The sequence below is a fragment of the Vulpes lagopus genome, chromosome 11 (assembly GCF_018345385.1).
Source record: "Vulpes lagopus strain Blue_001 chromosome 11, ASM1834538v1, whole genome shotgun sequence".
Taxonomy (NCBI): domain Eukaryota; kingdom Metazoa; phylum Chordata; class Mammalia; order Carnivora; family Canidae; genus Vulpes; species Vulpes lagopus.
Window position 1 is genome coordinate 69,910,102 of NC_054834.1, and position 25,172 is coordinate 69,935,273.

At 64.9% G+C, this 25,172-nt stretch overlaps 2 protein-coding genes across 3 annotated transcripts; both read right to left on the bottom strand.

The window, feature by feature from the left end:
- Positions 1 to 7,875: 7,875 nt before the first annotated feature.
- INS (insulin) lies at positions 7,876 to 8,471 on the bottom strand. The gene is made up of 2 exons (XM_041722164.1): positions 8,285 to 8,471; positions 7,876 to 8,021 (listed from the first exon to the last, which is right to left on the bottom strand). Exons 1-2 carry the CDS (start codon positions 8,469 to 8,471, stop codon positions 7,876 to 7,878), a joined length of 333 nt encoding a protein of 110 aa, XP_041578098.1.
- A 2,632-nt stretch (positions 8,472 to 11,103) lies between these two features.
- On the bottom strand, positions 11,104 to 18,438 carry TH (tyrosine hydroxylase). Of its 2 annotated transcripts, none has more exons than XM_041723509.1 (13): positions 18,349 to 18,438; positions 16,827 to 17,042; positions 15,730 to 15,904; positions 15,371 to 15,459; positions 15,022 to 15,089; positions 14,739 to 14,789; positions 14,278 to 14,423; positions 14,038 to 14,173; positions 13,791 to 13,860; positions 12,723 to 12,779; positions 12,395 to 12,490; positions 12,055 to 12,188; positions 11,104 to 11,263 (listed from the first exon to the last, which is right to left on the bottom strand). In XM_041723509.1, the coding sequence occupies exons 1-13, from the start codon at positions 18,436 to 18,438 to the stop codon at positions 11,104 to 11,106; spliced, it is 1,488 nt and encodes a 495-aa protein (XP_041579443.1). The 2 variants fall into 2 exon arrangements, with proteins under 2 accessions (XP_041579443.1, XP_041579442.1); XM_041723508.1 differs by having other exon boundaries at positions 16,827 to 17,113; positions 18,306 to 18,438.
- Between the last annotated feature and the right edge of the window lie 6,734 nt (positions 18,439 to 25,172).

A 25,172-nucleotide genomic window follows, 5' to 3' on the forward strand; every position in this document is an offset into this window, starting at 1 on the left:
CCAAGCCCGACGGGGAGCAGGGTTTTCCAAATCTGGCCCGAGCCCGACACCTTGTGGCTATTTGTTAGAAGTGCAGCTACAGCCTCAGAAAGCCTAGTTTCCCTTAAATAGGTAAGTGTCACCTGGACGAAGACAGGGTCACTTTACCACACCTGGGAATTGAGAGAACCCCATCCTGAATGCGCTAGGTTTTGTGCCAGGAGACTCCCTGCATCTGCACAGAAGGTAGTCTGACTGGCCCTGGGTTGGGGAGGAGACTGCAGAGGCCAGCTCATGGACTTGAGGGCTCCTCAGGCCTCATCACCAGGGCTCTGGGGCCGCTCAGCCTGATGGGGGGCAAGGGGACGGATGGACAAGAGGAGGCCTGGAGGCTGGCTCGGTTCACATTCTGGCTTTGCCCATGGAGGTGGGCAAGCTGGGCCATGCCCTCAGCTTCCACCTCCTCCTGACCTCGTAAGTCCCATGTACTGAGGCATCAAGCCTGGAATCAGTGTCTGGCGCAGAGTAAGGCTAATAAATGCTCACTATTTTACTGCCCCAATGCGAATGTGTACCTGTCCCTCACTCCCCTCACCGTTGGCACTAGAACATTCTTCCCTGGTGCCATACAGAGATGCACCCCAGGTGGCTGGTAGGGCAGCTGCAGGCCCTGGCTGGTCCTGGGATGCCTGCCTGCAGGGGCCTGTCTAGCTCCTTCTCCATTCCTGGTCTCCTCTCTGTGGGGGCTGCCTCAGGACTCCAGGCTCTGAGGCTACCCCCTTGGAGAACTGGTCCTCCTGGCAGGGGCCTCACATACCCACAGGCCACACCGTGGGGACTGCATCAGCTTCCTCTTGCCCCTGATCCTGGGAGAACAGTTGGACCCATGGCGCTGTCCCTGTGCCACCAGATCCCAGAGAGGGGAGCAGCTTGCTGGACACTGGAAACAAGTAGTGGACTCGGGACAGATCACTGAGCCTGAAGCCCAGCTTTGGACTTCCTCAACCCCTCACTCCCAGCCTGGCCCTCAGTACAGTGTTTCATGGGGTGACAGTGACATGGATGAAGTTTGTCCTGCTGGGCAGGCCCTGGGAGGGGATCCTTACACACATAGTGCCCCATGCTGGGCCCTCTCAGCAGCCACCGCAGGGACAGCCTCCTCTGGTTTCCCTCTGAGAGACAGGGAAACTGAGCCCCAAAGGTGTTCAGCAACTTTCCCAAGGCCACCCAGCCATGAACAGAGCAAGGCCTTGCACCCTGGTCCACCTGGCCTACCAGCAATCCCCGTTCAGCGTGGCACTAGCCTGAGTGGACACTCCAGCTGTCCCCAACACGCTGAGGCTTGAGGGCACGGGAGGTGCTCACAGGACTTGCCCCAACGTGTCCCCCAGACTCAGCCTGCCCTTCTTTTTGGCCAGAACCAGCTCATGCCCAGCCATGAGGAGGTTCCTGGGGGGCATCTGGGTGAATACAGCTGCCACTGTGGCTCCAGGGAGGGTGGCTTAGGCTGTGCCTGACCCACAGCAACAGCCTGACATGGACCTGTCCTCAAGGTTGAGATGCCTGTGCAGGGGCCCTAGACACTTCCTCCAGGCAGCCTCTCAGCCTGACCTCTGTTCTGAGCTCTGTGTGTGGCTAGCACCAAAGTGTTTCTCAGCCAACTCTTCCTTCCTCCAGAGCTGGGCTTTTCTGCCACTTCCTTTCACCACAACTGGGCCAGGGTCCAGAAAGCACCCCCGTGGGCCACCAGGGACCAACCCATCCTCTAGGCCTGGGGAGGGCCTTTCCACCCTTCCTCTACCCCTGCTCCTTAAAGATCTCCTTGACAGGTTGAGCATGTCAGACCTCACCAGGGTACCGTGGAGGGTAGGGGAGGACCAAGTTGGGCCAGGGAGGCCCAGGGAGTGCCAGGAAGGGTCAGAGAGAATTATAGAGGATCAGGTAAGGGCTGGGGAGGGTCAATGGGGTGTCAAGGAGTGTTAAGGAAGGCCAGGAGGTGACAGAGAGGGTCAGGGAGGACCAGGGAAGGTTATAGGGTATGAGAGAGGGGCATGGAGGGTTGAGGAGAACCAAGAAGGGCCAGGGAGGGCCAGGGAGGGTCAGGAAGGGTCAGGGAGGGCCAGGGAGGGCCAGGAAGGGTCTGAGAGGGTCAGAGAGAGTCAGGGAGAGCCGGGGAGGGTCATGGGGTGTCAAGGAGTGTTAGGGAAGGCCAGAGGATGACAGAGAGGGTTGGGGAGGACCAGGGAGGGTCAGAGGAGTGTTACAGGGGATGAGAGAGGGACATGGAGGGTCGAAGAGGACCAAGAAGGGCCAGGGAGGGCCAGAAAGGGTCAGGGAGGGTCAGGGAGAGTCAGGGAGGGTCAGGGGTGTCAAGGAGTGTTAGGGAAGATCAGAGGGTGACAGAGATGGTCGGGGAGAGCCAGGGAGGGTCAGGGAGGGTTACAGGGGATGAGAGAGGGTTGTGGAGGGCTGTGGAGGTCCAGGGAAGGCGAAGGGGTGTCAGGGAAAGCCAGGGGGTTTGAGGGAGGGTCAGAGAGGATTGCAGAAGGCCATGGAGGGCCATGGAGGGTCAGGGAGAGCCAGGGGATGTCAGAAAGTGTCAGGAAAGGTCAAGAAGGGCTAGGGAGGGTCAAGGAGAATTACAGATGATCAGGGAGTGTCAGGAAGGGCCACAGGGTGTTAGGGAAGGCCATGGAATTTCGGGGAGTATCAGGAAAGGCCAGGGGGTGTCAGGGAGGGTCAGGAGGGCCGGCAGGTGTCAGAGAGGGCCAGGGAGTGTTACAGAGGATCAGGAAGTCCAGGGAGGGCCAGAGAGAGTGAAGGGGTGTCAAGAAGTGTCAGGGAAGGCCAGGGGGTGACAGGAAAGGCCATGGAGGGCCTTGGAGGGTTTGGGAGTGTCAGGAGGGCCATGGAGGTTCAGGGAGGGTCAGGGAAAGTCAGGGGTGTCAGGGAGGGTCAGGGAGGATTACAGAGGATCAGGGAGGATCAGGGAGGGCCAGGGAGGGCCGGGGAGGGTCAGGGGGTGTCAAGGAGTGTCAGGGAAGGCCAGGGGGTGACAGAGAGGGTCGGGGAGGGCCAGGGAGTACCAGGGAGGGTCGAAGAGGGTCAGGAAAAGCCAGAGCCCCAGGTTCAGAGCCTCAGCTTTACTCCAGGCCTCCCAAATTCACCTCTTCCCAGCCCTGTCTTGTGGCCCAGTGAGCATCCGCGCGGGCCAGAGCCACAGTGCAGAAGCCGAGGTCCAGAGAGGGAAGAGAATTTCCAACGTCCCTCAGCAACTGGGCCTAGGCGTTGGGGGGCAGGCAAGGTGGCCCCGCGGGAGGCTGGCCTGGACCTGGGCCAGGTTCTGGAGGGAGGACGGCCTTTGAAGAACAAAGGAGTGGGCTCAGAGTCACAGCAGGAATGGCCACAAGCTGGCAGGGCTGCTGGGGCGCTGGCTCTGTTTTCCAAAAACACAGATGGGCTGGGAAGAGGGTCAGAGCGAGGCCGGGGAATGCGGGCCCCCGCCCCCCCCAAGTTCTGATGGCTCAGCAGCCCCGTCCACACAGTCCACACGGGGCTGGAGGGGGCGGGGCCTGCCCATAGGCTCAGGGGCTTGTGACCCCCAGGCCGAGACCTCAAAGCCTTCTGTCCTCCCTGGGGAGGCCTGCCCTCCTGGGCTCACAGACGGGGAGCCCCAAGAGTGACTGTAGGGGCCCAGGCTCAGCCCCCCAGTGACCCTGCGACATGGTCGGGCAGTCAGTCTCTGGGGTCGGGACATTCTGAGACTCCCCGGGTGAAGGGAGCTGGGGAGGCAGCCCCAGGTGACTCCCCGCATCCTACAGGTTCCAGCCTCCCCCTGGCCATGGGATCGGCAGTGCCCCCAGAGCCCCGTGTCTCTGCCCAGTGCCTGGGAGCGTGGGAGTCTTGGGGTGAACTCTCAGTATAGCCCAGAGCTCTGCATCCGGGGCAGCATCAGGGACCCCTCAGTGGAGCCCTGGAGGCCATGGGCCTTGGTTCCCCCACATCCCCCACAGATGGGCAGGAGGCACTGAGGTAGGGAGGGGTTGGTGGGCGACCTGGGAGCTGTGGACCCGAGGGGCATGGGGGGCCGGTGGGGCTCGGCGCCGGCGTGGCCTGACCACGCTGTAGGGGATGATGGGGAGGCGCCTCCATCAGTGTCCACTTTCGAAGGAATCCGCCTTGCTGTCCCTGTGCCGAGGCCAGAAACAATAGTGCCGGAGGGAGGGGGGGAGGAGAGCCAGCTCCCCGCCACCCTGTTGGCCTCCACACTTCCCAGATCCCTGTCCGCCTCCTACCCCAAAATGTTCTTTCTGGAACTGACCTCTCTCCTCTCAGCACTTGGGTGGGGACGGGGCTACACATGGGAAAGAAATAACCCTGACCCAGTTGGACCCCTGCCTGAGGCCTCCTGGGCCCCAGGGTCTCTGCCCCCCCAAAGCCTTGGGGTTGGAGGGACTGCCTGGCCCCACAGTGATCACAGCCCCCCGCTGCGAAGCCCTCAGCACCCTCAGACCCCTCGGCAGAGCACGGACTGGGCACAGGCGCCCGGCCCTCCACTGGCCTCGGGTGCTCAGCCCCCGGTGGGGTGGGGGTGCTGGAGAAAGCCACCCCAGGCCTGTCCACCCCAGGCCCCAGGGCCCTGCCGTTCAGGGGGCCGGGGCTCAGGCTCTCCCTGGAGATTCTCCCAGAATGGACTTTTGTCTAGCTGGTCCCGCAGGGAAGCCCAGACCGTGCTTGGCCGGGGTGGGGTGGGGTCGGGGGACGGAGACCCCCGCACGCCCCCTCAAGGCCTCAGAGCCAGGGCAGCCAGCAGGGCGGCAGGACAGAGGGACGCTTCAAAAGTGGGGCTTTGGTGCCCTCTGCTGGTCGTGTCTGCAAATGGCCGCCCTGTCCCCCTTCCTGGCACAGGCAGGTGCCCCTCCCTGAGGGCGCTGCGCTCCGGCCCGAGCGGGCGGGGTCCCAGGCCAGGCTCCTCAAGGGGGGACGCGCGTGTCTCCCCTCGCAGCCCGGAGGGACACAGACGCTGCTCAGGGCTCCGCCGGGCCTCCGCCGGAGGAGGGGGGGGCCTTTCCAAGAGCTCAGGCCACAGGTTCCTGGTCTCACTCCCTCTCCGGGGCCAACTCCCCCAGGCAGCAGGCCCCCAAGGGCAGGGCACCCACCCTGGCATCCCTGCATCTGCCTCCCTTGCCCCTCAGGGTCTGCTCCGGCCTGGAGAGCAGTGAGGACGGTCAATATTTACTGACACGACAAGGCAAATACTGCCCCAATGGCCAGGCGGAAGTGCCAGTTTATCGGTGCCAGAGGCAGGTGCAATCTGGGGAGCCAGCCTGGAGGCAGCTGCCCTGGCAGCACGTCCTCAGTGTGTGGGCACCAGAGGGACAGACATCCTGGCTCCAGCCTCAGTCTTCCCCTTGAGAATACGGGTTCAACAGTGACAGTGGGACACAGAACAGACCGGAGAGCAAGTGCGTGGGGAGTGAGGGGGGCCTGCAGTGTCCCCCAGGAGACCCTGGCCCTCCAGTGAGGGGGCAGGGGGCCCAGCAGGGTCAGGGGGCTGCTCCTCCACCTTCCGCTGCCCCTGCCGAAGGGCATTTGGACTGGATGCCGCTGAGTGCCACTGGCAGCCCCGCCGGCGAGGAGAGCCCAGGTTCCAAGGGCAGGCAGGGTCTGAGGGCACCGGACGACTGTCCTCCCGATTCCCAGAAGAGGCGGAGCGCGCACCCTGATGGGGTAGCAGAGCCAAGGTCTGTGGGCCTGGCTTCCATGGGGTGACCTGGGGGCTCCGGGAAACTGGGGCGTCGGGTTCTGTACTCAGGGTGGTGCCAAGCAGGAGACTGGGTCTGATCCCGCCTCTCACCTGGACCCTGGCGACCATGGGCACCTACTTCTCCCCACTGCCGGGATCCGTTGATGCAGGGGGTGTGGGGAGTCTCTCCCTCCTGCCCTTTTAAGAACACAGCCGCGGGGCCTGGAGGCTGGGGGCTGGGGGCCGGGCAGGAAGGCTCAGCTGGATTGGGCTTCAGGCCTGGGGTCAGTCTCAGGAGGGACAGGCCCCAGCCCAGGCAGGGGGGCCCAGGGGAACCGCATATCGTAACTGGGTCTCTGGGTGGGCAGCCTTTCCCACCGCACGGGCACGAGCCCTCTCCTGAACCGTGCCCCGCAGGAGGGAAGACCTCAGGGACGCCCCCGAGCCCCCAGCACCACCCGACACCGGCTGTGCTGTGAGTCCCCCAGCTGGGAAGGCCCCACATGTTCCTGGACCCCAGAGGGCTCCCAGAATTCACTGGCACCTGAGAAAAAGGAGCCCCTGTGTCATCTTTCAGGGTCTTGCCCGCCAGCAGCCAGGCAGCCAGGACCCAGGCTGGGCTAACTGCTGCCTCTGGGATGCCCTGACCCCACCAGCCTGCTCCCCGTCCCAGCTGCGGGCAGCCGGCCCACGGGCACTGACATACCTTAACTCCTGCAGGACGCCCGGGCCTCTACCCCTGCGGATGGGGCCACCTGGCTGTTCCCATGGACAGTTCGCCACTGATGCCAGCCACCTCCTCCCCTCCTCTTCCGGGTCCAGTGTCCGACCAGTCGCTCCAGGGGCGGAGCTAGCTGGGGATGGCCACATTGCCTCTGGGGGTGTCGAGGTCGCAGGGAGGGGGTAGCCCGGGAAGGGACCTCAGGGCTCAGAGAGGCTGCCAGGACAGCCAAGCCCCAGCAGGAGGATCTACTTTGGGCTCTGAGGCCACCTCTGAGTGGTCTGCAGCCTCGGGGGACCCGGGCCCCCAGCCCCAGGCCCAGCCATCCCAGGCCCCAGCCCGGGCGGAGCCTTCAGGAAAGGTGCAGATTGGTTTGGCTTGGGCGGCTTGCTGGCCGGCCAGACTTTTGTGCAGCCAGGGTCACCCGCTGACCTCCCAGGCCACAGCCAGCCCAGAGAGCCCCTAGGTCCTCTGGCACGCCGGATGACGGCTCAGGCGGGGTGCCCAGTGGACCCACGCTGGAGGAGCCCTGAACACCTGAACCTCAAGCGGCCTCATCCTTAGTCCTGACCACTGGGTCTGGGGCTGCCGAGTGGGAAGAGAGGGCCTCAGGGCAGCAGGGAGACCCGGCCCTGACCCTGGCCCTGTGGGCTGCAGTTCTTGGGGGAACACAGCCAGGACCTCCCTAAGTGCTAGGCCCGAGGCCCCAGCCCAGTAACCATAGGATCCAAGCCCATCCCTCAGCTCAAGGGTTGCCATCTGGCTTCTGATTCCTCCAGGGCACTCAGGAGTTCCTCTGGCAGGATCTGGGCTGCTGCTGGAGCAGCGCTGGGCCTGTCCAGAGCAGGGGTGCTGGCGGGGCAGGAGAAAGGCCCAGCCCTGGGCACTCTCTTGTCCCCGGCCCCCACTCAGTCTCTTCCCTTTGCATGGCCTCCATCAGAAATAGCACTACAAGTAGAGCACCGCAGGCCTAGGTGGGGAGAAACTGCTGGAATATTCTTATTCCCTTTCCTTGGAAAGCTCTTAGGGGGCCCCGAGAGCTCAAGGCTTTTGAGCTAAGGAAATCTGCTCCCAACCAGCCCCCAGGCCCCCCAGAGCCCCCGAGGTCCTTCTCTGTCCTGTGCTGAAGCAGCCAGGGGCCATGGGACCTCCTAGCACCCGTGGCAGGGGGCAGCCGGCAATGGGCTGGAGCTTGCCTTTGGGCACCCAGTGGGCAGGGGCCAAGTTTGGGGGGGCTGGTGTAGAGAGAACAGGAAACAGGGGCTCCCTGGAAGGGCCCCTGGCCCACACCTCAACCCCTGCGCCGCACAGACAACACCACTAGGGCTCATTCAGAGGGTTTATTGAATCACTTGGGGTGCAGAGAGCCGAACGCTTGCAGCCACCGTGACCTGCAGCAGGTGCTGCCCATGTCCTGCCCCCGGCGCCCCTAGTTGCAGTAATTCTCCAGCTGGTAGAGGGAGCAGATGCTTGTGCAGCACTGCTCCACGATGCCTCGCTTCTGCAGGGCCCCCTCCAGGGCCAGGGGCTGCAGGCCGCCCTCGCCAGGCGCCCCGGCCAGGTCCACGTCCCTCACTGCGCAGGAGCCAGGCGGAGAGCGGGTCAGGGTCAGGGAGAGAGCGCGCCCCGCCCACCCCACCCCGTGCCAGTGGCTCCCAGGCCCCAGGGTGGTGCCAAGGCGGGAGGCTGCCCTCAGGCCTTTGGTGCCCGACCCTGACCAAAGAGCTGGTCCCTTGCAGGATGTAGACCAAGGGAAAGTCATTTTTCTTTTTAACATTTCCACCTGGCCTGCCCCTGGGGCCAGGTAGGAAGCCAGGGCGGGGGCGGCAGGGGCTCACCCTGCAGGTCCTCCACCTCCCGGCGGGCCTTAGGCGTGTAGAAGAAGCCGCGCTCCCCGCACACCAGGTACAAAGCCTCTACCAGGTGGGAGCCACACAGGTGCTGGTTAACGAAGGCTCGGGTGGGCGCGGGGGCCCAGAGGGCCAGCAGGGCCAGCAGGGGCAGGAGGCGCATCCAGAGGGCCATGGCGACCTGGGGACAGGCAGGGTTGAGGCTGGCAAGGGGCATGCACCCCCCCCCCCCCAACACACCCAGCAAAGGCCCCGAGGCAGCAGCTCTTCTCCTCCTGCTGCCTTGAGAGCACAGGCTGGCGGGGAGGCAGCGGCGGGGAGCCCGTGGGGACAGACCTGTTTGCCGGCCTTGTCGGGGTGCAGCTGGTCCCGGGGGCTGGGGGCTGGGGGCTGCTGGGCCCTCCTGGCTTTATAGCTCCCGAGCCCACGGCCTGGCCATGAGGGGGTGGCAGATGGCCGGAGGCTGAGGCTGCAATTTCTGGATCATTTCCCCAGTGCTGGGTCTGCGGGAAGAGCTCCTTGGTCGTCAGCACCCCGGGGCCTCGGGGTCATTAGAGTCTTAACGAGGGGCCTGATGGCCACTAACAGCTGGGGCCAAATGTCCCCACGGGGGAAGAGCCCCCCCACCTGGGCCTTGCCTGAGCCACATTTTCCACATTAGTGCAGGGGAGCTGGGGGCCAGAGCTGGGGGCTTCTTCTGCCCGGGCCCTGGACCCCAGCCAGTCCCTGGTCTGCCCTCCAGGTCCCTAGGATGGTGCAAGACCATAAGGGGGGGCTTGTGGGGGAGCATCTCCTCCTTACTCACAGCCCACCCCCTGCCCCAGCACAGCAGCCCTGAGACCCCTAGTACCCCAGAGTACCGTGCAGAGGGCCGAGCTCAGGGACCAGCCGCTGTGCAGACACTCAGGTGGGGTCGCACTTCTCAACTCTACTGTGGGGGCTGCAGACACCCCCTGTGTGGGGCCCCATATGTCCTGCCCACGCTCCCTCTCCATGTCTGCCCCTGTTTCTGGAACTCTCTCTGCCCCCCCCCCCATGCTGGCCCCTTCCAGACTATCGATGCCCTGGACTGTCACATGGTTGGGGCCCCTGTGCTGCTCCCCAGTCCCATGGACAGGCCCAGGAGAGAGGTCAGGACCCTCTCCCCCTCCCCCTGCCACCAGGGTCTGGGACAGGCTGAGCCCTGCCGCATCCTCTCACTTCACACCCAGGGGCAGGAGGGGCTGGGGGCTTCCTGCACACCTGCCTCAGCATGGACCCCAGTGTCCAGTCTGGACCCTCTGCCCAGGTAGCCCTGGCCTGTGTCCCTGCACGGAGTCCATGCGCTCTGAACTCAGGCTGTGCCCATGCTGCTCTCTGTACAGGGCGGATGCTGACTGTCATGGGGTGCTGTCCCCACTGTTGCGTCCACCCAGGCTGTGCGGCAATCCCCAAGGCCACCACGTAGCCCGTGGGGTCTGCAGCCTGGGAAACTGGGTGGAGGCAGACCCAGGTGAGAGGGCAGAGGGCCCGAGGGGTGAGGGCCAACCGTCAGCCCTTCCCTCGGGGTCTCAGTGGAGCTCACAGCCATCAGAAATGCCCCACTGGGGTCTCATGGGCTGAAGAGAGGAAGGTATGGGAGGTCTGGGCACAGACAAGGTACCTGAGGCACAGAGGACAGAGGACAGACCTCCAGGGAGGGCTGGGGAAGAAGCCTTTGCCCCGGAGGGCCCTGACAGACGAGTAGGAGTTTGCTGGGATTGACATCCTAAAAGCTTAAAGCCAGGGCCGGGGCTGTGTGTGGCTGCGGGGAGTGAGCAGGGCCCGGGACACCGGCTGGCATTTCCACCCCGTGGCAAGCACGGAGCCCGGGCCCTCCTGGGAAGCCCGCAGGCTGCTCTCTCCAAGGACCAGGGCAGAGTAGGAAGGAGAAGGGGCACCACAGACTGGGCCAGCGCTGGAGGAGGCTGGGGCCCTGGCTGGAGGGCCATGTGCAGCCCCGTCAAGTGAGCAGAGGCGCAGCTTACAGAGCCCAGAGTCCAGCCCCCACTTGCCTTGCTGGGGACACAGGCCCAGAGAGGCCCTCTGGGAACCAGCTCAGAACACATTTTTGGGACAATTTCTAGGCCCTGCTCTGTGTGAGTGGGATGCCTCAGGGTCCGGTTCCTGCACCTGCTACGGGCTGGCCCCTGGGGCCCTGTCTCCCCTGCAGTGGGGACTGCTGGCTTGTGAGGAGGACCCAGCCTGCAGCCCTGCCTTGGAAACCCCCCAACGCAAAGCTGTGAGCCCCGGGGTGGCTCTGATGGCCAGTCCCCACCCCTGCACTGCCATACCACGAGGATGGGGGGCTCACCCAGGACCCCCTATGCCCTCAGAGCTGCTGGAGCTCAGCACAGGCTGGTCCCCTGGGGCGAGCAGGGCATCCAGGCACAGAGGGGTCCCCTGTCTGGGCCTGGGCTGCCTGATGGAGTCTCAGAGGAGGAGGGAGACCGAAGAGAAAACTTTGAGCCAGGCCAGGAGTGGGACGAGAGGGGCCCAGGATGGCTTCATGGCCCATGAGCCCCACACACAGACGTGGACACCAGGGGGGCTAAGAGGGATTCTTTCTTTTATTGGGATTGTGAGTGGGCAGCGCACAGCATCACGGGCAGACGAGGACACTGCAGGCAGAGCCAGGAAGCAGCAGGGTGGGGGTTGGTGGGGTGCCTTCCCTTGGGGAGGGTCTCTGGCAGGCTCTTAGGGTGCCCAGTGCCCCAGCCCCTTGCAGGGCAGGGGCCGGGGGAGGCAGGGGAAGGGTGAGGGGACTGCAGGGGCCTCTCCGGCTGCAGCTAGCCGATGGCGCTGAGCGCATGGGCGAGGGTGTGCAGCTCGTCCTGGACCCCCTCCAGCGAGCGCCGGATGGCGTGGGGACTGTCCAGCACGTCGATGGCCAGCGTATATGGGTCGAACTTCACGGAGAAGGGGCGTTGGATGCGGGAAGCGTAGTTCCTAGGGAGGGCAGGGCATATGGGCCCTTGGTCACCTGGTGGGGACTCAGGGGGCACTGGGGAGATAGGGAGGAGTGGGCCAGCCTGGGGCAGAGTCTGCGGCCTCTTTCATCAGTGCGGGGCGAGAGCTCCCTGCGACCAACCAACTGGATGAGGTGGGGTGGGAGGGTGGGGCCGAGGCCTGCTCCGAGGGTAGGTGGCAGGGGAGGGGCAGGCCTTTCCCATTCAGGCCTCTGCTGGACCCCCTTCCCACCCCACCCCTCCAGGAGTCCTTTCCAGGTCTGTTCCTGTCCCTACTACCCCCTGCCTGTGGGATCCAGCCCTCCCCATCTCCCGCCTCTGAACACAGGCCCTTCTTGAGGACGAGCAGGTGGGATGCATCGGGCTTAGCCCCCTCTCCCGGAGGCCGCTGGTCACCGGCCCTCAGCCACCCCTCACCCCCGCCCCGGCTGCCCTGGGAACTCCTCCTTGCTCCCTCCCAGCCACCCCACCCCTCCTTGCTCCCATCCCACGGCCCCAGCTGTTCAGCCTGCGGGAGGCTGGGAAGGGTCCCACACATCCTTCTGGTAAAGGTCAAACTCTGTCCCCTAGACCCTGACATTGCCCTGGCCACCAGTCTGGCAGGTGTGCCCCTCCCTCCCCAGGACTTTTTGGGGGTCCTGCTGTGGGTGGGGTGTGCACAGTTTTCTCTGTCCAGAGGGCTCACAGGCCCTGCTTGTGGGCTAGCCCATCTGGGGGCGGGGGGGTGGTGGTGGTGGTGGCTGGTGTCGAGGCCCTGGAGCCTTGGCCTACCTGAGCTTGTCCTTGGCATCGCTGAAACTTTCAGACACAAAGTAGACCGACTGGTAGGTCTGGTCCTGGTAAGGCTGCACGGCCGCAGCGTCTGGGTCGAAGGCCCGGATCTCAGGCTCCTCAGACAGGGAGTGCTGGGGGAGACCAGGGGTCTCAGGAGCCCCACACCCCAGGCCCCGTGGGTGGGGGAGTTCATGGCCTGACTCCACAGCCTCCTCCCCAGGCCTGGGGCCCAGTGTGGGTGGGACGAGCTTCTTGGCCCCCTGATGGGTTGGTCCCCGGGAGGCCCCTTGTGACCATCCCCCACCCCGGGCTGGGAGCCGTGGCAGGGGTCCCTCACCAGGAGCTCCCCGTAGGAGGACAGCAGCCCAGCGCCATAGGCCTTCACCTCACCATTCTGCTTGCACAGCCCGAACTCCACTGTGAACCAGTACAGCTGGCAGGACAGCCACAGTGTTGCTGCAGAGGCAGCCGTGGGCACTGCCAGCCCCCCACCCCTGGGGCACCCCTCACTCCCCCAGCAGAGCCTGGCCAGGCTCTGGGGGTCACAGAGTAAAGGTGACACTCCCTGGACAGAGGTGGACACCTCAGCTCAGATGGGGGTCCCTGGCCTGAGCCCAGGTGTCCTGAGTCCACCCCCCCACGGCCCCGCAGGGGAAGGCACCCACCGTGGACAGCTTCTCAATTTCCTCATCGGAAGCCCCCAAGGACGCAAGCCCGATGTCCTGTGGAGGCAGGAGCAGCTGAGGAGGGAGGGCTCAGCTCACCACTGCATGGGCGCCTGCTCCAGGGGCCTCCTGGACATTACCCAGAACGCAAGGACCCTCTGGGGATTCAGGGACCCTCCAGGGATACAAGGACGCTTCAGGGATGGGGGATCCTCCAGGGATATGGGGACCCTCATGGGATGGGGGGGACCCTGCAGGGGTGAGGGACCCTCCAGAGATATAAGGACCCTCCAGGGATGGGGCCCTCCAGGGATGTAGAGACCCTCCTGGGATGGGGGGACCCTGCAAGGGTGACGGACCTTCCAGAGATGTAGGGACCCTCCTGAGATGGAAGGTACCCTGCAAGGGTGAGGGACCCTCCAGGGATGGGGGGCCCACCAGGGATGGGGAGCCCTCCAGGGATGTAGGGGCCCTCATGGTATGGGGACCCTCAAGGGATGGGGAACCCTCCAGGGATGTAGGGACACTCCTGGGATGGGGGACCCTGCAGGGCTGAGGGACCCTCCAAGGATGTAGGGACCCTCCGGGGATGTAGGGACCCTCCAGGGATGGGGAGCCCTCCAGGGATGTAGGGACACTCTTGGGATGGGGGGACCCTACAGGGGTGAAGGACCCTCCAGGGGTGAGGGGCCCTCTCAAGATCAATCAAAAGACCAAGACCGCTCCCTGCTGTTCTTTAGGACGCCAGCAGGTGGCAGCAGAGGCCATGGGACTGCCCTCCCCAGGTCAGCTCTGCACCAGGGGGGCTGACTTCTCAGTTTTATAAGGTGATTTTCCCAGAAGGGGTCCAGGCACATCCCACACGGCCCACCTGCCCCTCTATCCCAGGATGACGCAGGTCCTTGAAGCCTCCTGGACCCAAGTGGCCACTGTCCAGCCACTAAGGGATTTGGGCACAGTTCGGGTGGAATGGCTCAGGTGGCAGGGGCCCCGGACAGCCCCCAGCCCCCAGCCCTGGACCACAGCCCAGGACCACAGCGCCCCCCTCCCCAGCCCTCGAAGACACACCTGGGAAAACTGAGCGAAGGTCCGGTCAGCCAGCATGGGCACGTGCCCCAGCAGCTCATGACAGCAGTCCCTGTGAGGGTGGGGAGAGGGGTGGCACTGGGGGGCTGGGGGGCCAGCAGCCCACCCCCCTGCACCCGCCCTCATGCTCCACACCCAGGCCCTCCACCCGTACACGGGCGCCCTGCTGGCCCCGTTGCATGAGGCTGGGCAGTGTGGGCAGGGCCGGGGGGAGCAGGTGCACACTCACGGCTCGGGGGAGTGCATGGGTGAGGACGCGTGCCGGATGTACTGCGTGCACTGGAACACTCGGAAGGCCAGGCTGGCCAGGAAGTCCCTTGCGGACAGCAGACCGGCCACGGGCCGCAGCTGGAAGCCTGTCCGCTCTGCAAGGACCACGGGTGGTCAGGGCATGGGGCCAGGGCAGGGGCGCCTCTGTGCCCAGGGGGGGCACCTCCGTCCCTGGGCCTGTCCCCTGCGGCACACGCACCCTTCAGGAAGCGGGACACGTCCTCCAGCTGGGGGATGCTGTCCTCACGGTACCCGCTGAAGCGCTCCAGCAGCTGGAAGGCCTCCAGGTGCTCCCGGCAGGCATGGGTCACATACAGGCTTTTCAGGGTGGTGTAGACCTCCTTCCTGCAGATGAGGAGCCCAGGCCTGGCTGCGGGCCCCCCCACACCATCCCCTCATCCCCTCGTCCCCTCGTGGGCACTCTGAGGGGCTTCTCACAGCAGGCCTCTGGCCGGACCCTGAAGACCCTGGCCACTGGGAGGGACCTTTGCCTGTGGCTTCGGGGGTGGGGTTCCGAGGGACAGAGGGCCACAGGGCCAGGCCAACCCACCAGCAGCCTCTCGCTCCAGGCGGACAGTCAGGGCCTTGGGAAATCCCTCCTCTACCCATGGCCTTCGCACAGGGCCCTCCTTGTCCCCTCCACCCCGGCAGGGACCTTACCAGGTGGCAATCTCCTCGGCCGTGTACTCCACTCGGGGAATGGGGTCACCACTGCGGGGGGAAGTGGCAGTCAGTGGGGCACCGTCGGGGAGGATGTGGGGGAGGGCCTTGGGGCTGAGCACTTGGCAGCCATGCAGCCTCGGCAAGTGGCCTGCTTTCCTCAGCTGGGATTGGGGGACCGGAGCCAGTGTCCACAGTGATGGTGACAGAGACGTCCCCTCCCCCACCAGCTCTACCCTCCAGGATGGGTCTGGGTCCGAGACTGAAGCCCCAGGGTACTTACTGCTTGTATTGGAATGCGATCTCTGCAATCAGCTTCCTGCGCTGGCGGTACACCTGGTCCGAGAAGCCCTGGCGGCACAGTGGTCGCGGCGAGAGGCTTCCTGACACCCCCTCCTTGCCTGCCGCCCCCTCCCTGCCCACCACCCTTTCCCTGCCCACCATCACCTCCCTGCCCGCCCCACCAGCGGGGTGCCTGGTGGTTGCATTTAGCCAGACCTTAGTGGTTCTCCTGGGAGCCAGACAGCAGACAGACAAATGCCCCATCTGGGGTCAGCCTGGGGCCCACCCCACCACTCTGGCCGTGACTACGGGGGCACAGGAGGCCAGGAGGCCCGTGGGCACCGGCTCACCGGATGATCCAAGTCCAGGTCAGGGTCAAACTTGGTGACTAGATGGTGGCACTTGTCCAGCTCAGAAACTTTCCTTGGGAACCAGAGGACTTCATGGTGTTGGATGGAACAAGCTTTCATGAGTGTCAGGCAACCCCAGGAGCAGCCTCCCTTAGGGCTTCCTCGAGGCAGGAGGGCAGGGGACAGAGGGCAGGGGGGCAGGGGGCTCTGACTGCCAGGCAGACAGCACACAGACGGACAAGGGCCTGAACCAGCAGGGAGGGGGCCCCCCAAGCTGCACGTGGGTCACCCCAGGGGTCCCCTGTGAGAGCCTCTGCACCCCCATCTCAAGGTCAGGGGTTGCCCTCAAGCAGCCTCACCCTTGTTCTCCCTGGCACCACGCACATCCTCTGCCACCCGGCGCACGGAGCTGAGCAGGGCGGGCAGGTCAGCACTGGGCACCTCACAGCGCACAAAGTACTCCAGGTGGGGGCCCCCTGCCCGTGGCCTCTGGGAGGGCCGGGTCTCCAGATGGTGGATTTGGGCTTCAAACGTCTTAGGGAACAAGGGAGAGATAGAGGGGGATGGGAGACGGGGAGATGGGAAGGAGGAGCCACTGTGGGGTCAGATGTTTGTGGCCGGAGACACCCAAGCTCTCCCCACTCAGGTCAGAGCCTGCGGCCTGAGCAGGGCTTGCGGCCAGGAGACGGAGTTTTGTCCACTTTGTGTAATGGGAGTCATCGCATCCAGTGCTCGGGGTAATGAGACGTGTCCCTCGGCCACATCCAGACAGTCCAAGTCCCCAGCTGCCAGCTGGAAGGTCTGCCACCCCTGGTGGCCCCATCTGGGGCTGGGAGTGGAGCCCACTGCAGCCCGCAGGAGCCTCAAGCCCCCGCTCAGTGCCGCGGAGCGCCCAGGGGCCTGGCAGGAAGGCTCCGCTCCGCACCACCTCCCGTCGCCCAGCAACGAGGGCGCCTGGGTCTCAACGGGCCCTCGGGCCACACAGCCATCCAGTTGCTGGAAGAGTCCAGCTCTAATGTCATTTGGGTGCGTGTGCCAGGAGCCAGTGTCCCGCCCGGCCCGGTGTGGCCAGAGCAGCTAATGCAGTCAGCTGTCACATTAGCCAGAGTCCGTCAGGGGCAGGTGGGTATGGGGGACCCCAACTTTCCAGGCTGCCTTGCTGGGAGCCATACGCACTCACCCTGTGTGTCACCCCTGTATGAGGTGGTAGGGGTGGCAGGGCTGGTGGCCTCAGCCCCAGAGCTGGGGCTCAGAGAGTTCCCAAGGACATGAGGGCTACTCTGAGGGCCGTCGGGCCCCCCGGAGCTCTCAGGGGGGCAAAACCCCAGGCCCAGGGCTCCTGGGACCCTCTGCCCTCGTCGCCCTCTGTGACCTAGGCAGCCACGCTTCTGTGTGAGTCCCTTGGAGAGGACAGCCCTGCCCATAGCAGCCGCAGGTGCACACCTACCACCCTCACCTCAAATGCCTTCACGGCTCGGGACAGCGAAGAGGTCTTGGCGCCCCGCAGGGTGAAGAGCAAGTTCAGCATGGCCTTCCCGTCCTTCTCCTTGGACACCGCGGCCTCCAGGAGGTCTCCAGGCTCCGAGGAGGCAGCTGACGCGGCCTCTGCTTTCTCTCGCTCCTTGCGTGCGTCCTCAATGAGGCTCTGGCGCCGCCCGATGAAGCGCGGGGACTGCGGGGACAGGGCACGCCCAGCTCCCCCAGCCCTCGGTCGCCCCCATCCCGGTTCTGACCCACCGGTGTCTGTGAGCACCTGCTGCCCGTGGGAGAGGGACTAGCTCGCCAGGCCTCGCCTGCGGGGACAGAACTAAGCCCGGGGGCAGCCAGGAAGGTGTGTAGTCACAGGCTAGGGGCGGGTGTGGTGAGGGGAGGTGCCCCTGGCACCCTCAGGCTGCATTTTTCGGCCCCTGGGCCCCCACCCGGAGGAGGTGACAGGAGGTGACGCAAAACCCTGAGGTGGACATTGGCCAGAGGGCGTAGTCTGGCTCCTAGGAGGGCCCCCCACACCAGCCCCTCTGAATGACCTCTCCTTATGACCCTCCTCCCCCCGCCCTTCCCCACAGCACAGGGACATGTAGCCCTTCATCTGAACCCAGGTGCCCATGTCCACAGCCTGTCCCCAAAGCCGCGAGCCCCAGGGCCTGCATGGAGGAGGAGCTGCACGTCTGGGGCTCATCCCTCGGAGCTGAACTTCCAAGAACATGGTGGGGAGGGAGCAGGAGAAACCCCTCGAGCCCCCACTTGGCCTCCAGGTGTGGACAGAGCAGGGCTGCAGCTCCAGGTCGGAGAGCCCTGGGCCTCCCGGGGTGAGGAGAAACATTGAGGGGACAGGGGGGCAGTTCTCTGAGCAGGTGCCAGCAAATCACATTTCCAGAACCCAAATCATGTTCTCATTCAAGGTCTAAAAACAAAAGCCCACTTGAAACGTTTGGGAGCTGATTATCCCGGGGCAATCCCCGAGGGCACGGAGACCCTCTGACGGCGGGAGAGGCCTCCAATTATCCAGTTTCATGGGGGCGCTGGCCAGCACAGAGCTGCTGACCTCGGGGTCCCCGGGGTGCTGGGCGATGCCTTGGAGGCTGTCCTGGTTGTCAGGGGGCCCGGGGGTGCTAGGGAGGGGAGGTGGGGTTCAGGACAGGAGGTCACTCATGGGCATGGATGCATGTGGCGGTGGACAGGTGGAAATCACCCCGGAGCCCCAGCCACCCCTGGGCTCAGCACCGGGTCCTGCACCCCTGGGTGGCCAGTGCCTCCCACCAGGAGCGGCCACCAGGGCCCGGGAAGAACCACCCACAAGATGCAAACACTCAGGCATGGGGATCGCCTGCCAGCCTGGGCAGAGCAGGTGCCCATAGCCAGGACCCCCCACACTGTGCCCAGGTCCGTGGTGTCATGTGGACGCTGAGTCTGGGGCCCCCATCAGCCTTCGGGGGACACTCTGCACTTCCGGTCCCTCTGGCCACCAGCAGCCCCCTTACCATGATGGCTTCGGCCTGCTTGGCGTCCAGCTCCGAGACAGCCCTGCGGAAGCCCTTGGCCTGCGGCGAGGCGGTGTTGGGAGTGGGCATGGCGCCGGCGTGGGTCCGGGGCTCGCCTCAGCCCTCTGCCAGGCGGCCTCTTATAGGCTGAGCTGACGTCAAGGCCCCTGTGGGTCCCCCACCTCCCACCTCCCCGCGTCCTCTCCTGCCGCTGGAGGGAGGCGGTGGGCGGGAGCGAAGACGCGCAGGAGAAAGGGCTCTGTCCCATTAAATCTAATTGCATCCCCGCCGCAGGCACCCAGCAGGGGCAGCGGCCCTCGCTCTGAATCACTGGCTCCAGAGGACGGCCTCTGCTGGGCTGGGGACAGCTGGGGTCCCCTCAGCAACACACCCTCGTGAGGGTGACCGGCAGGTATACAGGAAGGTGCTGTCCTGGGCACCCTGAGAGCACACGTGATGCAAAACCCTCGACCTCAGTGGCAAGTGTTCCCGAAACCCCCAAGAGGAGAAATCCAGACTCAAACCTCGGATATCGGGAAAATATTTGCTTTTCCAGAAGACTCTTCATTTCACCAAATTTCCCAACGGGGCCCCACATTAGAGGCCACCGGCAGGACTGTTCTCCGTCCTTTGTCCCATTTCCCCAGGGCCTGGAACCCCAGGCACGGCCTGTGAGACTTGGAATGTTCCAAAAAGGCCCATCCCGCCAGCATGAGGAGCCTGGGAAGCCGGGGGAGGGAAGTCCATAACAGGGGGGAGATGGCCCGTCTTCCCTGGCCTGCGGCCTGCCCTCCGTGGCCCCCCACTCGGCCCCCGCGGCCCCCCAAGGCCCTGTGACCATTGCTCGTTCCAGAAACACACCCATCCCCCCCACGCCCAAGGGCCTGGCCCCCACATCCCCCCCTCACTGGTGTCAGTGTCCTGGGGACAGGGGACACACGTCCTCAGCTGTAGGCCGGCATGAGTACCTCTGCACCAGCCTGCTGGGGACAGCTTTGGGCCACAGTGTGAGGACGCACTGGCCGAGACCTCTGGCAGCTCCTGGGCCCTTGGGGAAGATTTCCCCTCGAGAAAGGACATGCTCTGAAGGGTTGCCCACCTCCCTTGTGCCCTGGGCACGGTGTGGCCAGCAGGGACAGTGTAGCCTGAGCCCACCAGGGAAGGTGGCCGCTGGAGGCAAGCTTTCTGCTGTCGGCATCCCATCCCCGTCCCCGTCTCCACAGGTCCGCTCCTGGCCACCGTGCTACCTGAGTGTGGCCCCACCTGCTCCTCATCACAGTGGCTGGCCACCCCTTGTCCTCCACAACTTTCCCCCTAACTGGTCTGACCATGTCACTCTTCCTTCACAACCCTGGATGGCTCCCCATTGCCCTCTGGAAGCAGCCCAAGAAGTCAGTTAGTACAAAGAGAGGTGCCTCCCCATGCCTCCCCCTGCCGGTCTTCTCACCCTCGGCTGTTCTCACTTCCTGCTTCCTGGGGTGCTTGGGAGGCCATGATACCTAGTGTGCAAGATTCACCCTCTTCTTCTGCAGGTGAGCTCCTATGCATTCCACAAAACCCAGCTTATCCAGCATTCATTCTGTGACAGATGTTTGTTGCCCCTGATTTGATCTGCTCTCCTCCTGGCTCATTCCTCCTCCTCTGTGGATGCCCCAAGGCCAGGACCCCCACCCACTGGGCCCAGTGCATCACCCAGTACCTGGTGTAGGTCCTGGCCTGTCTCATCACCTGGACTTGGGCTCATGCAGCAGCCTTGGCCTCCACGGCCTGGCCCAGAGGAAGCCTTTCGTAGGGATGCCTGTGTGCCCCACACAGCAATGGAAGGATATGCTCTGAGAGCCCCGGGTTCCAAGCGGACAGGGAGGCCGTAGACCACCCCCCAGTGCCAACCAGCACGCCTGAGCCCCCGGGGTCCCCAAGCAGCATGCAGGCCTCCTGACATGCTGGGCAGGCCTCCCTGGAAGCCCCCAGGGCCCTCACCTGCCCTCCAAGGTGGGCTGCCAGGGACCCCTTCGTGATGCAGGTCCAGGCCTGCCCGTTTGCCCAGGGGGGAGTGGGGCAGGGGGGCAGGCACCGTGCAGGAGGAGCGCAGCCCTTCACTGCGTGTGGATTTAACCTTTTGGCAAATGTCTTCTGCTGACACGAATATTGTTTTTTAATTCCCTTGCCTACCTGAGCCGTCGTGGGCCTGCGTGGAGGCTCTGTGGGGGCGACGCTTCCTTCCCCGAGGCCAGGTGGCAGTGCAGGAGGGTAGGCGCCAGAGGACACCCTCCCCGGGTGCACGCTGCCCCCCTGGCCTCCCCTGACCACACACAGGTGGGTCCATCCTGGGATGCCTTCCCCACACACACCCGCCCCCCACCTGGGCCCCTCCTCCACACCCCTGGGTCCACCCCAGCTGGCATCTTCTTTCCTGGCTCTGCACCCTCGTGTCCTCTGGCCCGTGCCCCCGAGGGTCCCCCTGCTCCCAGGGGTGATCTGTAGCGCCTGCCTGCAGACAGCAGAGGTGTCTGTGGACCCATTGTGCAGAGGGGAGACTGAGGCCCCACGTGGGTCCTGCTGTGGCTCCAGGCCGGGACTCCCAGCTCCCACAACACTGTCCTTTCAAGGACCCAGTGGTGTGGGTCCCCAGGTGCTGGGGGGAGGAATCTAAGCAGCAGACAGAGACCAACGGCCCCCGCCCTGGGGACAGAGGGTAGGGCTTCAAGCCACTCAGAGGAGGCAGGCACGGGCAAAGGACATGGGGTCCCTGCTGCCCAGACAGCCCTGGGGCCGTGAGCTGATCCGGGGGGCAGGGCGAAGGCAGAGGGGCCGGGGCCCAGCATGGTGGGGGTGCGCTCTGGGGCTGAACCGGAGGAGGGGCCAGCCCCTTGTGCAGCCTCCACCCCTCCTGTCACCCGGGAACAATCACAGCCACTCAAGAGGTGCTGAGTTTCCTGTTGCGGCCTCTTTGTGCCCGGGGCCTCCAGAGGATGTAATGGCCCATAATGACAGCGTGCGGCTCCCTGGCATCAACGGGGTGCAGGGGCCTGGAGCCAGGCAGGCAGCTCCCAACCCCGGCTTCCTGGCCGCTCCTCAGGGCAGCTGCCTTGCCTGCTATGGGACTCCTGCCCCTCCTCTCCCCAAACCACAGGAGGGCCCAGCCTGAGCTGCAGATGGAAACAGAGGATGCACCTGTCTGGGGGGCCTCATCCCGTAGCTCTGGGGGCTCCCACTATCAGAAACCACGTGCCAAGATTCTGAGGTCCATGCTCCCAGCAAACCAGGATTGAAGGTTGCTTCCACAGTGTGAGCAGGACGTGGCCAGTGGGCACCATTTGTGTCCTGGGAAAGGTACACATCTGTGTGACACACACATGCACACACAGCCCTGGGGCCCGGGACGTGAGGTATCCAGAGCCTGGAGCCTGGGACTGGTGTCCCTGCTCACAGGGGCACAGGCCTGCATGCACATGCACACAACTTTCCTCTGAGGATTTGGGGGACACTCAGGATGTCGTGCTGCCCTGGGCTGCTCCTGGGCACCCGTGGTCCTCGGGGCTGCTGGGGACAGGGAGGCTTGCGTCCCACCCCTCCCCTTCCTGCCCTGTCCTGGGGCAGCTGTACCGGCCCTGGCTACGCCCAGTGGGTCATGGACCAGCCACCCATCTCCAGCCTCCCCCAACCCCCTGGGCTCCGGGGCCTCTTCCCGCTTTGGGAGCAGGCGGGGAAGGAGTCGCCCACCTTCCCCCAAGACGCCCTGTCACACTGGCCCTGTCAGAGCTGAAATGTCAGAGCAATTAGCTCTAACGAGACCATCGGATGGAACCGAGCAGCTGGGCGGGCAGGCGGGGGGAGTGTGTGGCAGGTCGGCCTGGAGCCGGCGCCTCACCGGTCGATCCGATGCTCTCAGGATAATTGGGCATTTGGAAAGCGGACCTGCAGGAAGCAACAGGGGAGGAGCAGGCCATGTCTCCCCTGCCTACTCCCACCGGGGGCCACCTGGGTCCCTTCCGGGAAGAGTCCTGCCAGACCCTCATACCCAGTGGCTGCCCCCTCCTCCTCCAGGCAGACCTCCGTCCTGCCCCTTGTCTGAGCTCCCTTCCCACCAGGCTGATGCCTCAATGGGACCAGTGGGTGGGAGGCTATGCCTGACAGAAGGCTGGGCTCCTGGGTCAGTGTTGGCAATCCACCTTTGGGGGACACAGAAAGGGGATCCTGACTTTGCCCCTGTCCCATCCACATGGGGAGAAGAAGCACCAGGTCCCACTGACACCAGGGATTCATGCTTTCAGGTCCACTCTCCTTCCCTCAGTGGGGGGCCTGGGGCCCAGGCAGCTGGGCTGGGCCCCACTGAGCCCAAAAGGAAGGGAGCGCAGGACCCAAGTGTGGTCCAGACCCAGAACCCTCATGAAGGAGGGAAGGAGGGACTGCAGGATTTGCAGGGGCTGAGGGGACTGGGCCAGGGTGCTCCTTCCAGGTGAGGGGAACCAGGTGGCCTGAAAGGAGGGGCTGGGGAAGGAAGGGAGGGGATGGAGAGGCGGGTCACCCAGGCGGCCCTGGCCAGTGAGAGGTCCCTGTAGCCCTTGATGAGTGGCTGTCTGCCTGGGAGGAAGGGCAACATCTCCCAACCCACAGAGCACCCCGAGTCCTGTGGCATCCCCTTTACTGCTCACGTGCCTTCAAGGAGCAGGATGCTGACATCACATCAGGTCACGGAGCCCCTGTCACCTGGAAGCTGCACCCAGACATGAGGATCCAGGGCCCTGGACGTGTTGACTTGGCCACGAGCACCCCTGGCTGTGTAAGCAGCTGGGGGCATTTGCATGCATGAGTATCATGCACGTGAACATGTGTGTGTCATAGGGCTGCACGCATGCAGGTGTGTGCATGCACCGGCCAGCTGGGCCTCAGAAGGCCTGAGTGGCCAGGGTGGGTGGCCCGTGGGGCCGCTCCTGGCTCCACGTCCCTGTAGACCCTCTGTCCACATCACCGCCAAGGCCCCAGCCTCCTGGCAGGTGCCCTGGATTCTGTGGAGTCTGTCCCTGGGCACCCCCACCCCGCCCAGCCCCCCTGCCGTGATGCTCTTGCCCGCTGCCCCTCCCACTGGCTTTCAATCAGCTGACAGCTTAGCTTGCTGGAAGACAGGAGGAGCGAGTGCAGGTCTGATGAGTCACTCCGGGGCAGGCGCCGGCAGCTGTGTTTTGACAGCTCGGGTACAGTGGCAGGCCCGGTGCCCTCCCCCCGCCAGCCCTGGGGTCCCAGTCACCTGCCCTGGTCCTGCTGCTCCGGGCATCTGGGGCTCTTGGTGGTGAGGGGCTGCCTCATCCCGCCTGTGGGCCCAAGAGGCCCCGGGCTGCATTAGCAGGGGCAGAGGGCCCAAAGCTCAGGAGGGGACACAGGGCTCTGTTGATGTGCCCAGACACACCTGCTGAATGTCTCAGCCCATCATCAGGGCGGCCAGTGAGGGTTCCTCGAGGACCCCTGGGCTCTGCTTGGCCTGGCTGGTTCCAGGTGTCCGGCGCCTCCTCTGGCCCCCTGGGGCCCACCTGCCAGAGGCGCCCACGTTGCCCACGCACCTGCACCCCTGGGCCACAGGCACCTCTGCTGTGCTTCCTGCACCCTCCACCAGCAGCAGGCGGGGGTCGGGGGCTGCCCTGGGCTGACCGCACCTGCCCGCTGTCCCACCCAGCCTCACCACCTGCCTTCCTGGGGTGGCAGGGAGGGCTGGACCACCCACGCCTGATTGTCTTGTCTCTGACGGGCGTGGGAGCTGCTCCGAGGCTCCACCTTGGCCCCCACACTGGCATTTTCGGGATGAGGCTGTGCTGGCCATTTCCAGCCCGGGGAAGAGCACTGGTCCCAATGCTGCCCCCAGGCGTGGCTGGCAGGTGCACATCTCTACTCTCCCTCATCGGTGTTCAGGAGGCACATTTTGCTTCCTCTGGCTCTGGAAGCCCAGGCCAGCGGACCAGAGTGCCAACTACACGTAGGGCCCAGCCAGGGGTGACCTGTCCTTGCCGTCCACTCGGGGGCTCCACCTGCTGAGACAAAGCACACAGCCCCATGCAGGGTGGGCCTCCGGGCACTCATGAGGGAACAGGCTCAGTGGGAACCAAAGGCCATCATCACACAGGGAGGGGAGCTCTGCCGCTCCCCTAAACCTGGCCGCCTCCCCCTGCTGGGGCCATCCTTGGGCAGTCCCACTCGGGCTCCGGGTCTGGACCTGGATTCATGTCCCCCAGCCCTGGGCCGAGCTCAGCTTCTTCCCACTCGGCTGCCCCTGCAGCAGGCACCCCTCCCCAGGGGCCAGTAAGGCCCACAGCAGAGCCCCCCAGGCCCCTGATGCTGGCAGCGGTAATCCTGTGCCCCTGGGGCCTCAAGCAGCAGTGGGGGGGGGGGCAGGCACTCTCCTCCCACTGCCTCCGGCTAATCCCAGGGCCTGGAGCAGCCCCCACCCCCACCTGACATTTGCCGGCTGCTCGAGGATGACCCCGCTTGCTGTGATATTTAGACAGGGCTTATCCGCGCGTTCTGAGTTTTGATGGCTCTGGGGCCCGGGATGCGTGGGGCTGACATGAGCTGGCCCGCTGTGATCTCCAGCTTGTTTTTAATAAATGCATCCTGGCTAAGCCCGCTCCCTCCAGCCACCGGCCGCAGCCCTTCCTCCTCTTCCCATCCTCCTCCCGCGGGCCAGACAGAGAGCATGCGCAGGTTCTCCAGTGGATGCCACAGGGGTTCGGCTTCCACCCCAGGGGAGGTCTTATGGTGCCACCAAAGCTGAGGCTCTGGCTCCCAGAAGGGGCGCACAGGGTGGGGGAGGGGCTACAGGCATTCACCTGTGT

Bases quoted from the DNA above. Each gene is read 5' to 3' on its own strand.
- INS (XM_041722164.1), bottom strand. From the start codon at position 8,471: ATGGCCCTCTGGATGCGCCTCCTGCCCCTGCTGGCCCTGCTGGCCCTC. The intron at 8,022-8,284 runs GTGAGCCCCTGC...GCTCCTGCGCAG, and splicing joins GGAGGTGGAGGACCTGCAGG to TGAGGGACGTGGACCTGGCC.
- TH (XM_041723508.1), bottom strand. From the start codon at position 18,438: ATGCCCACTCCCAACACCGCCTCGCCGCAGGCCAAGGGCTTCCGCAGG. The intron at 17,114-18,305 runs GTCCCCCGAAGG...AGGTGCTCACAG, and splicing joins AGGGACCGGAAGTGCAGAGT to ACACCGGTGGGTCAGAACCG. The intron at 14,424-14,738 runs GTAAGGTCCCTG...CCTCATCTGCAG, and splicing joins GCCGAGGAGATTGCCACCTG to GAAGGAGGTCTACACCACCC.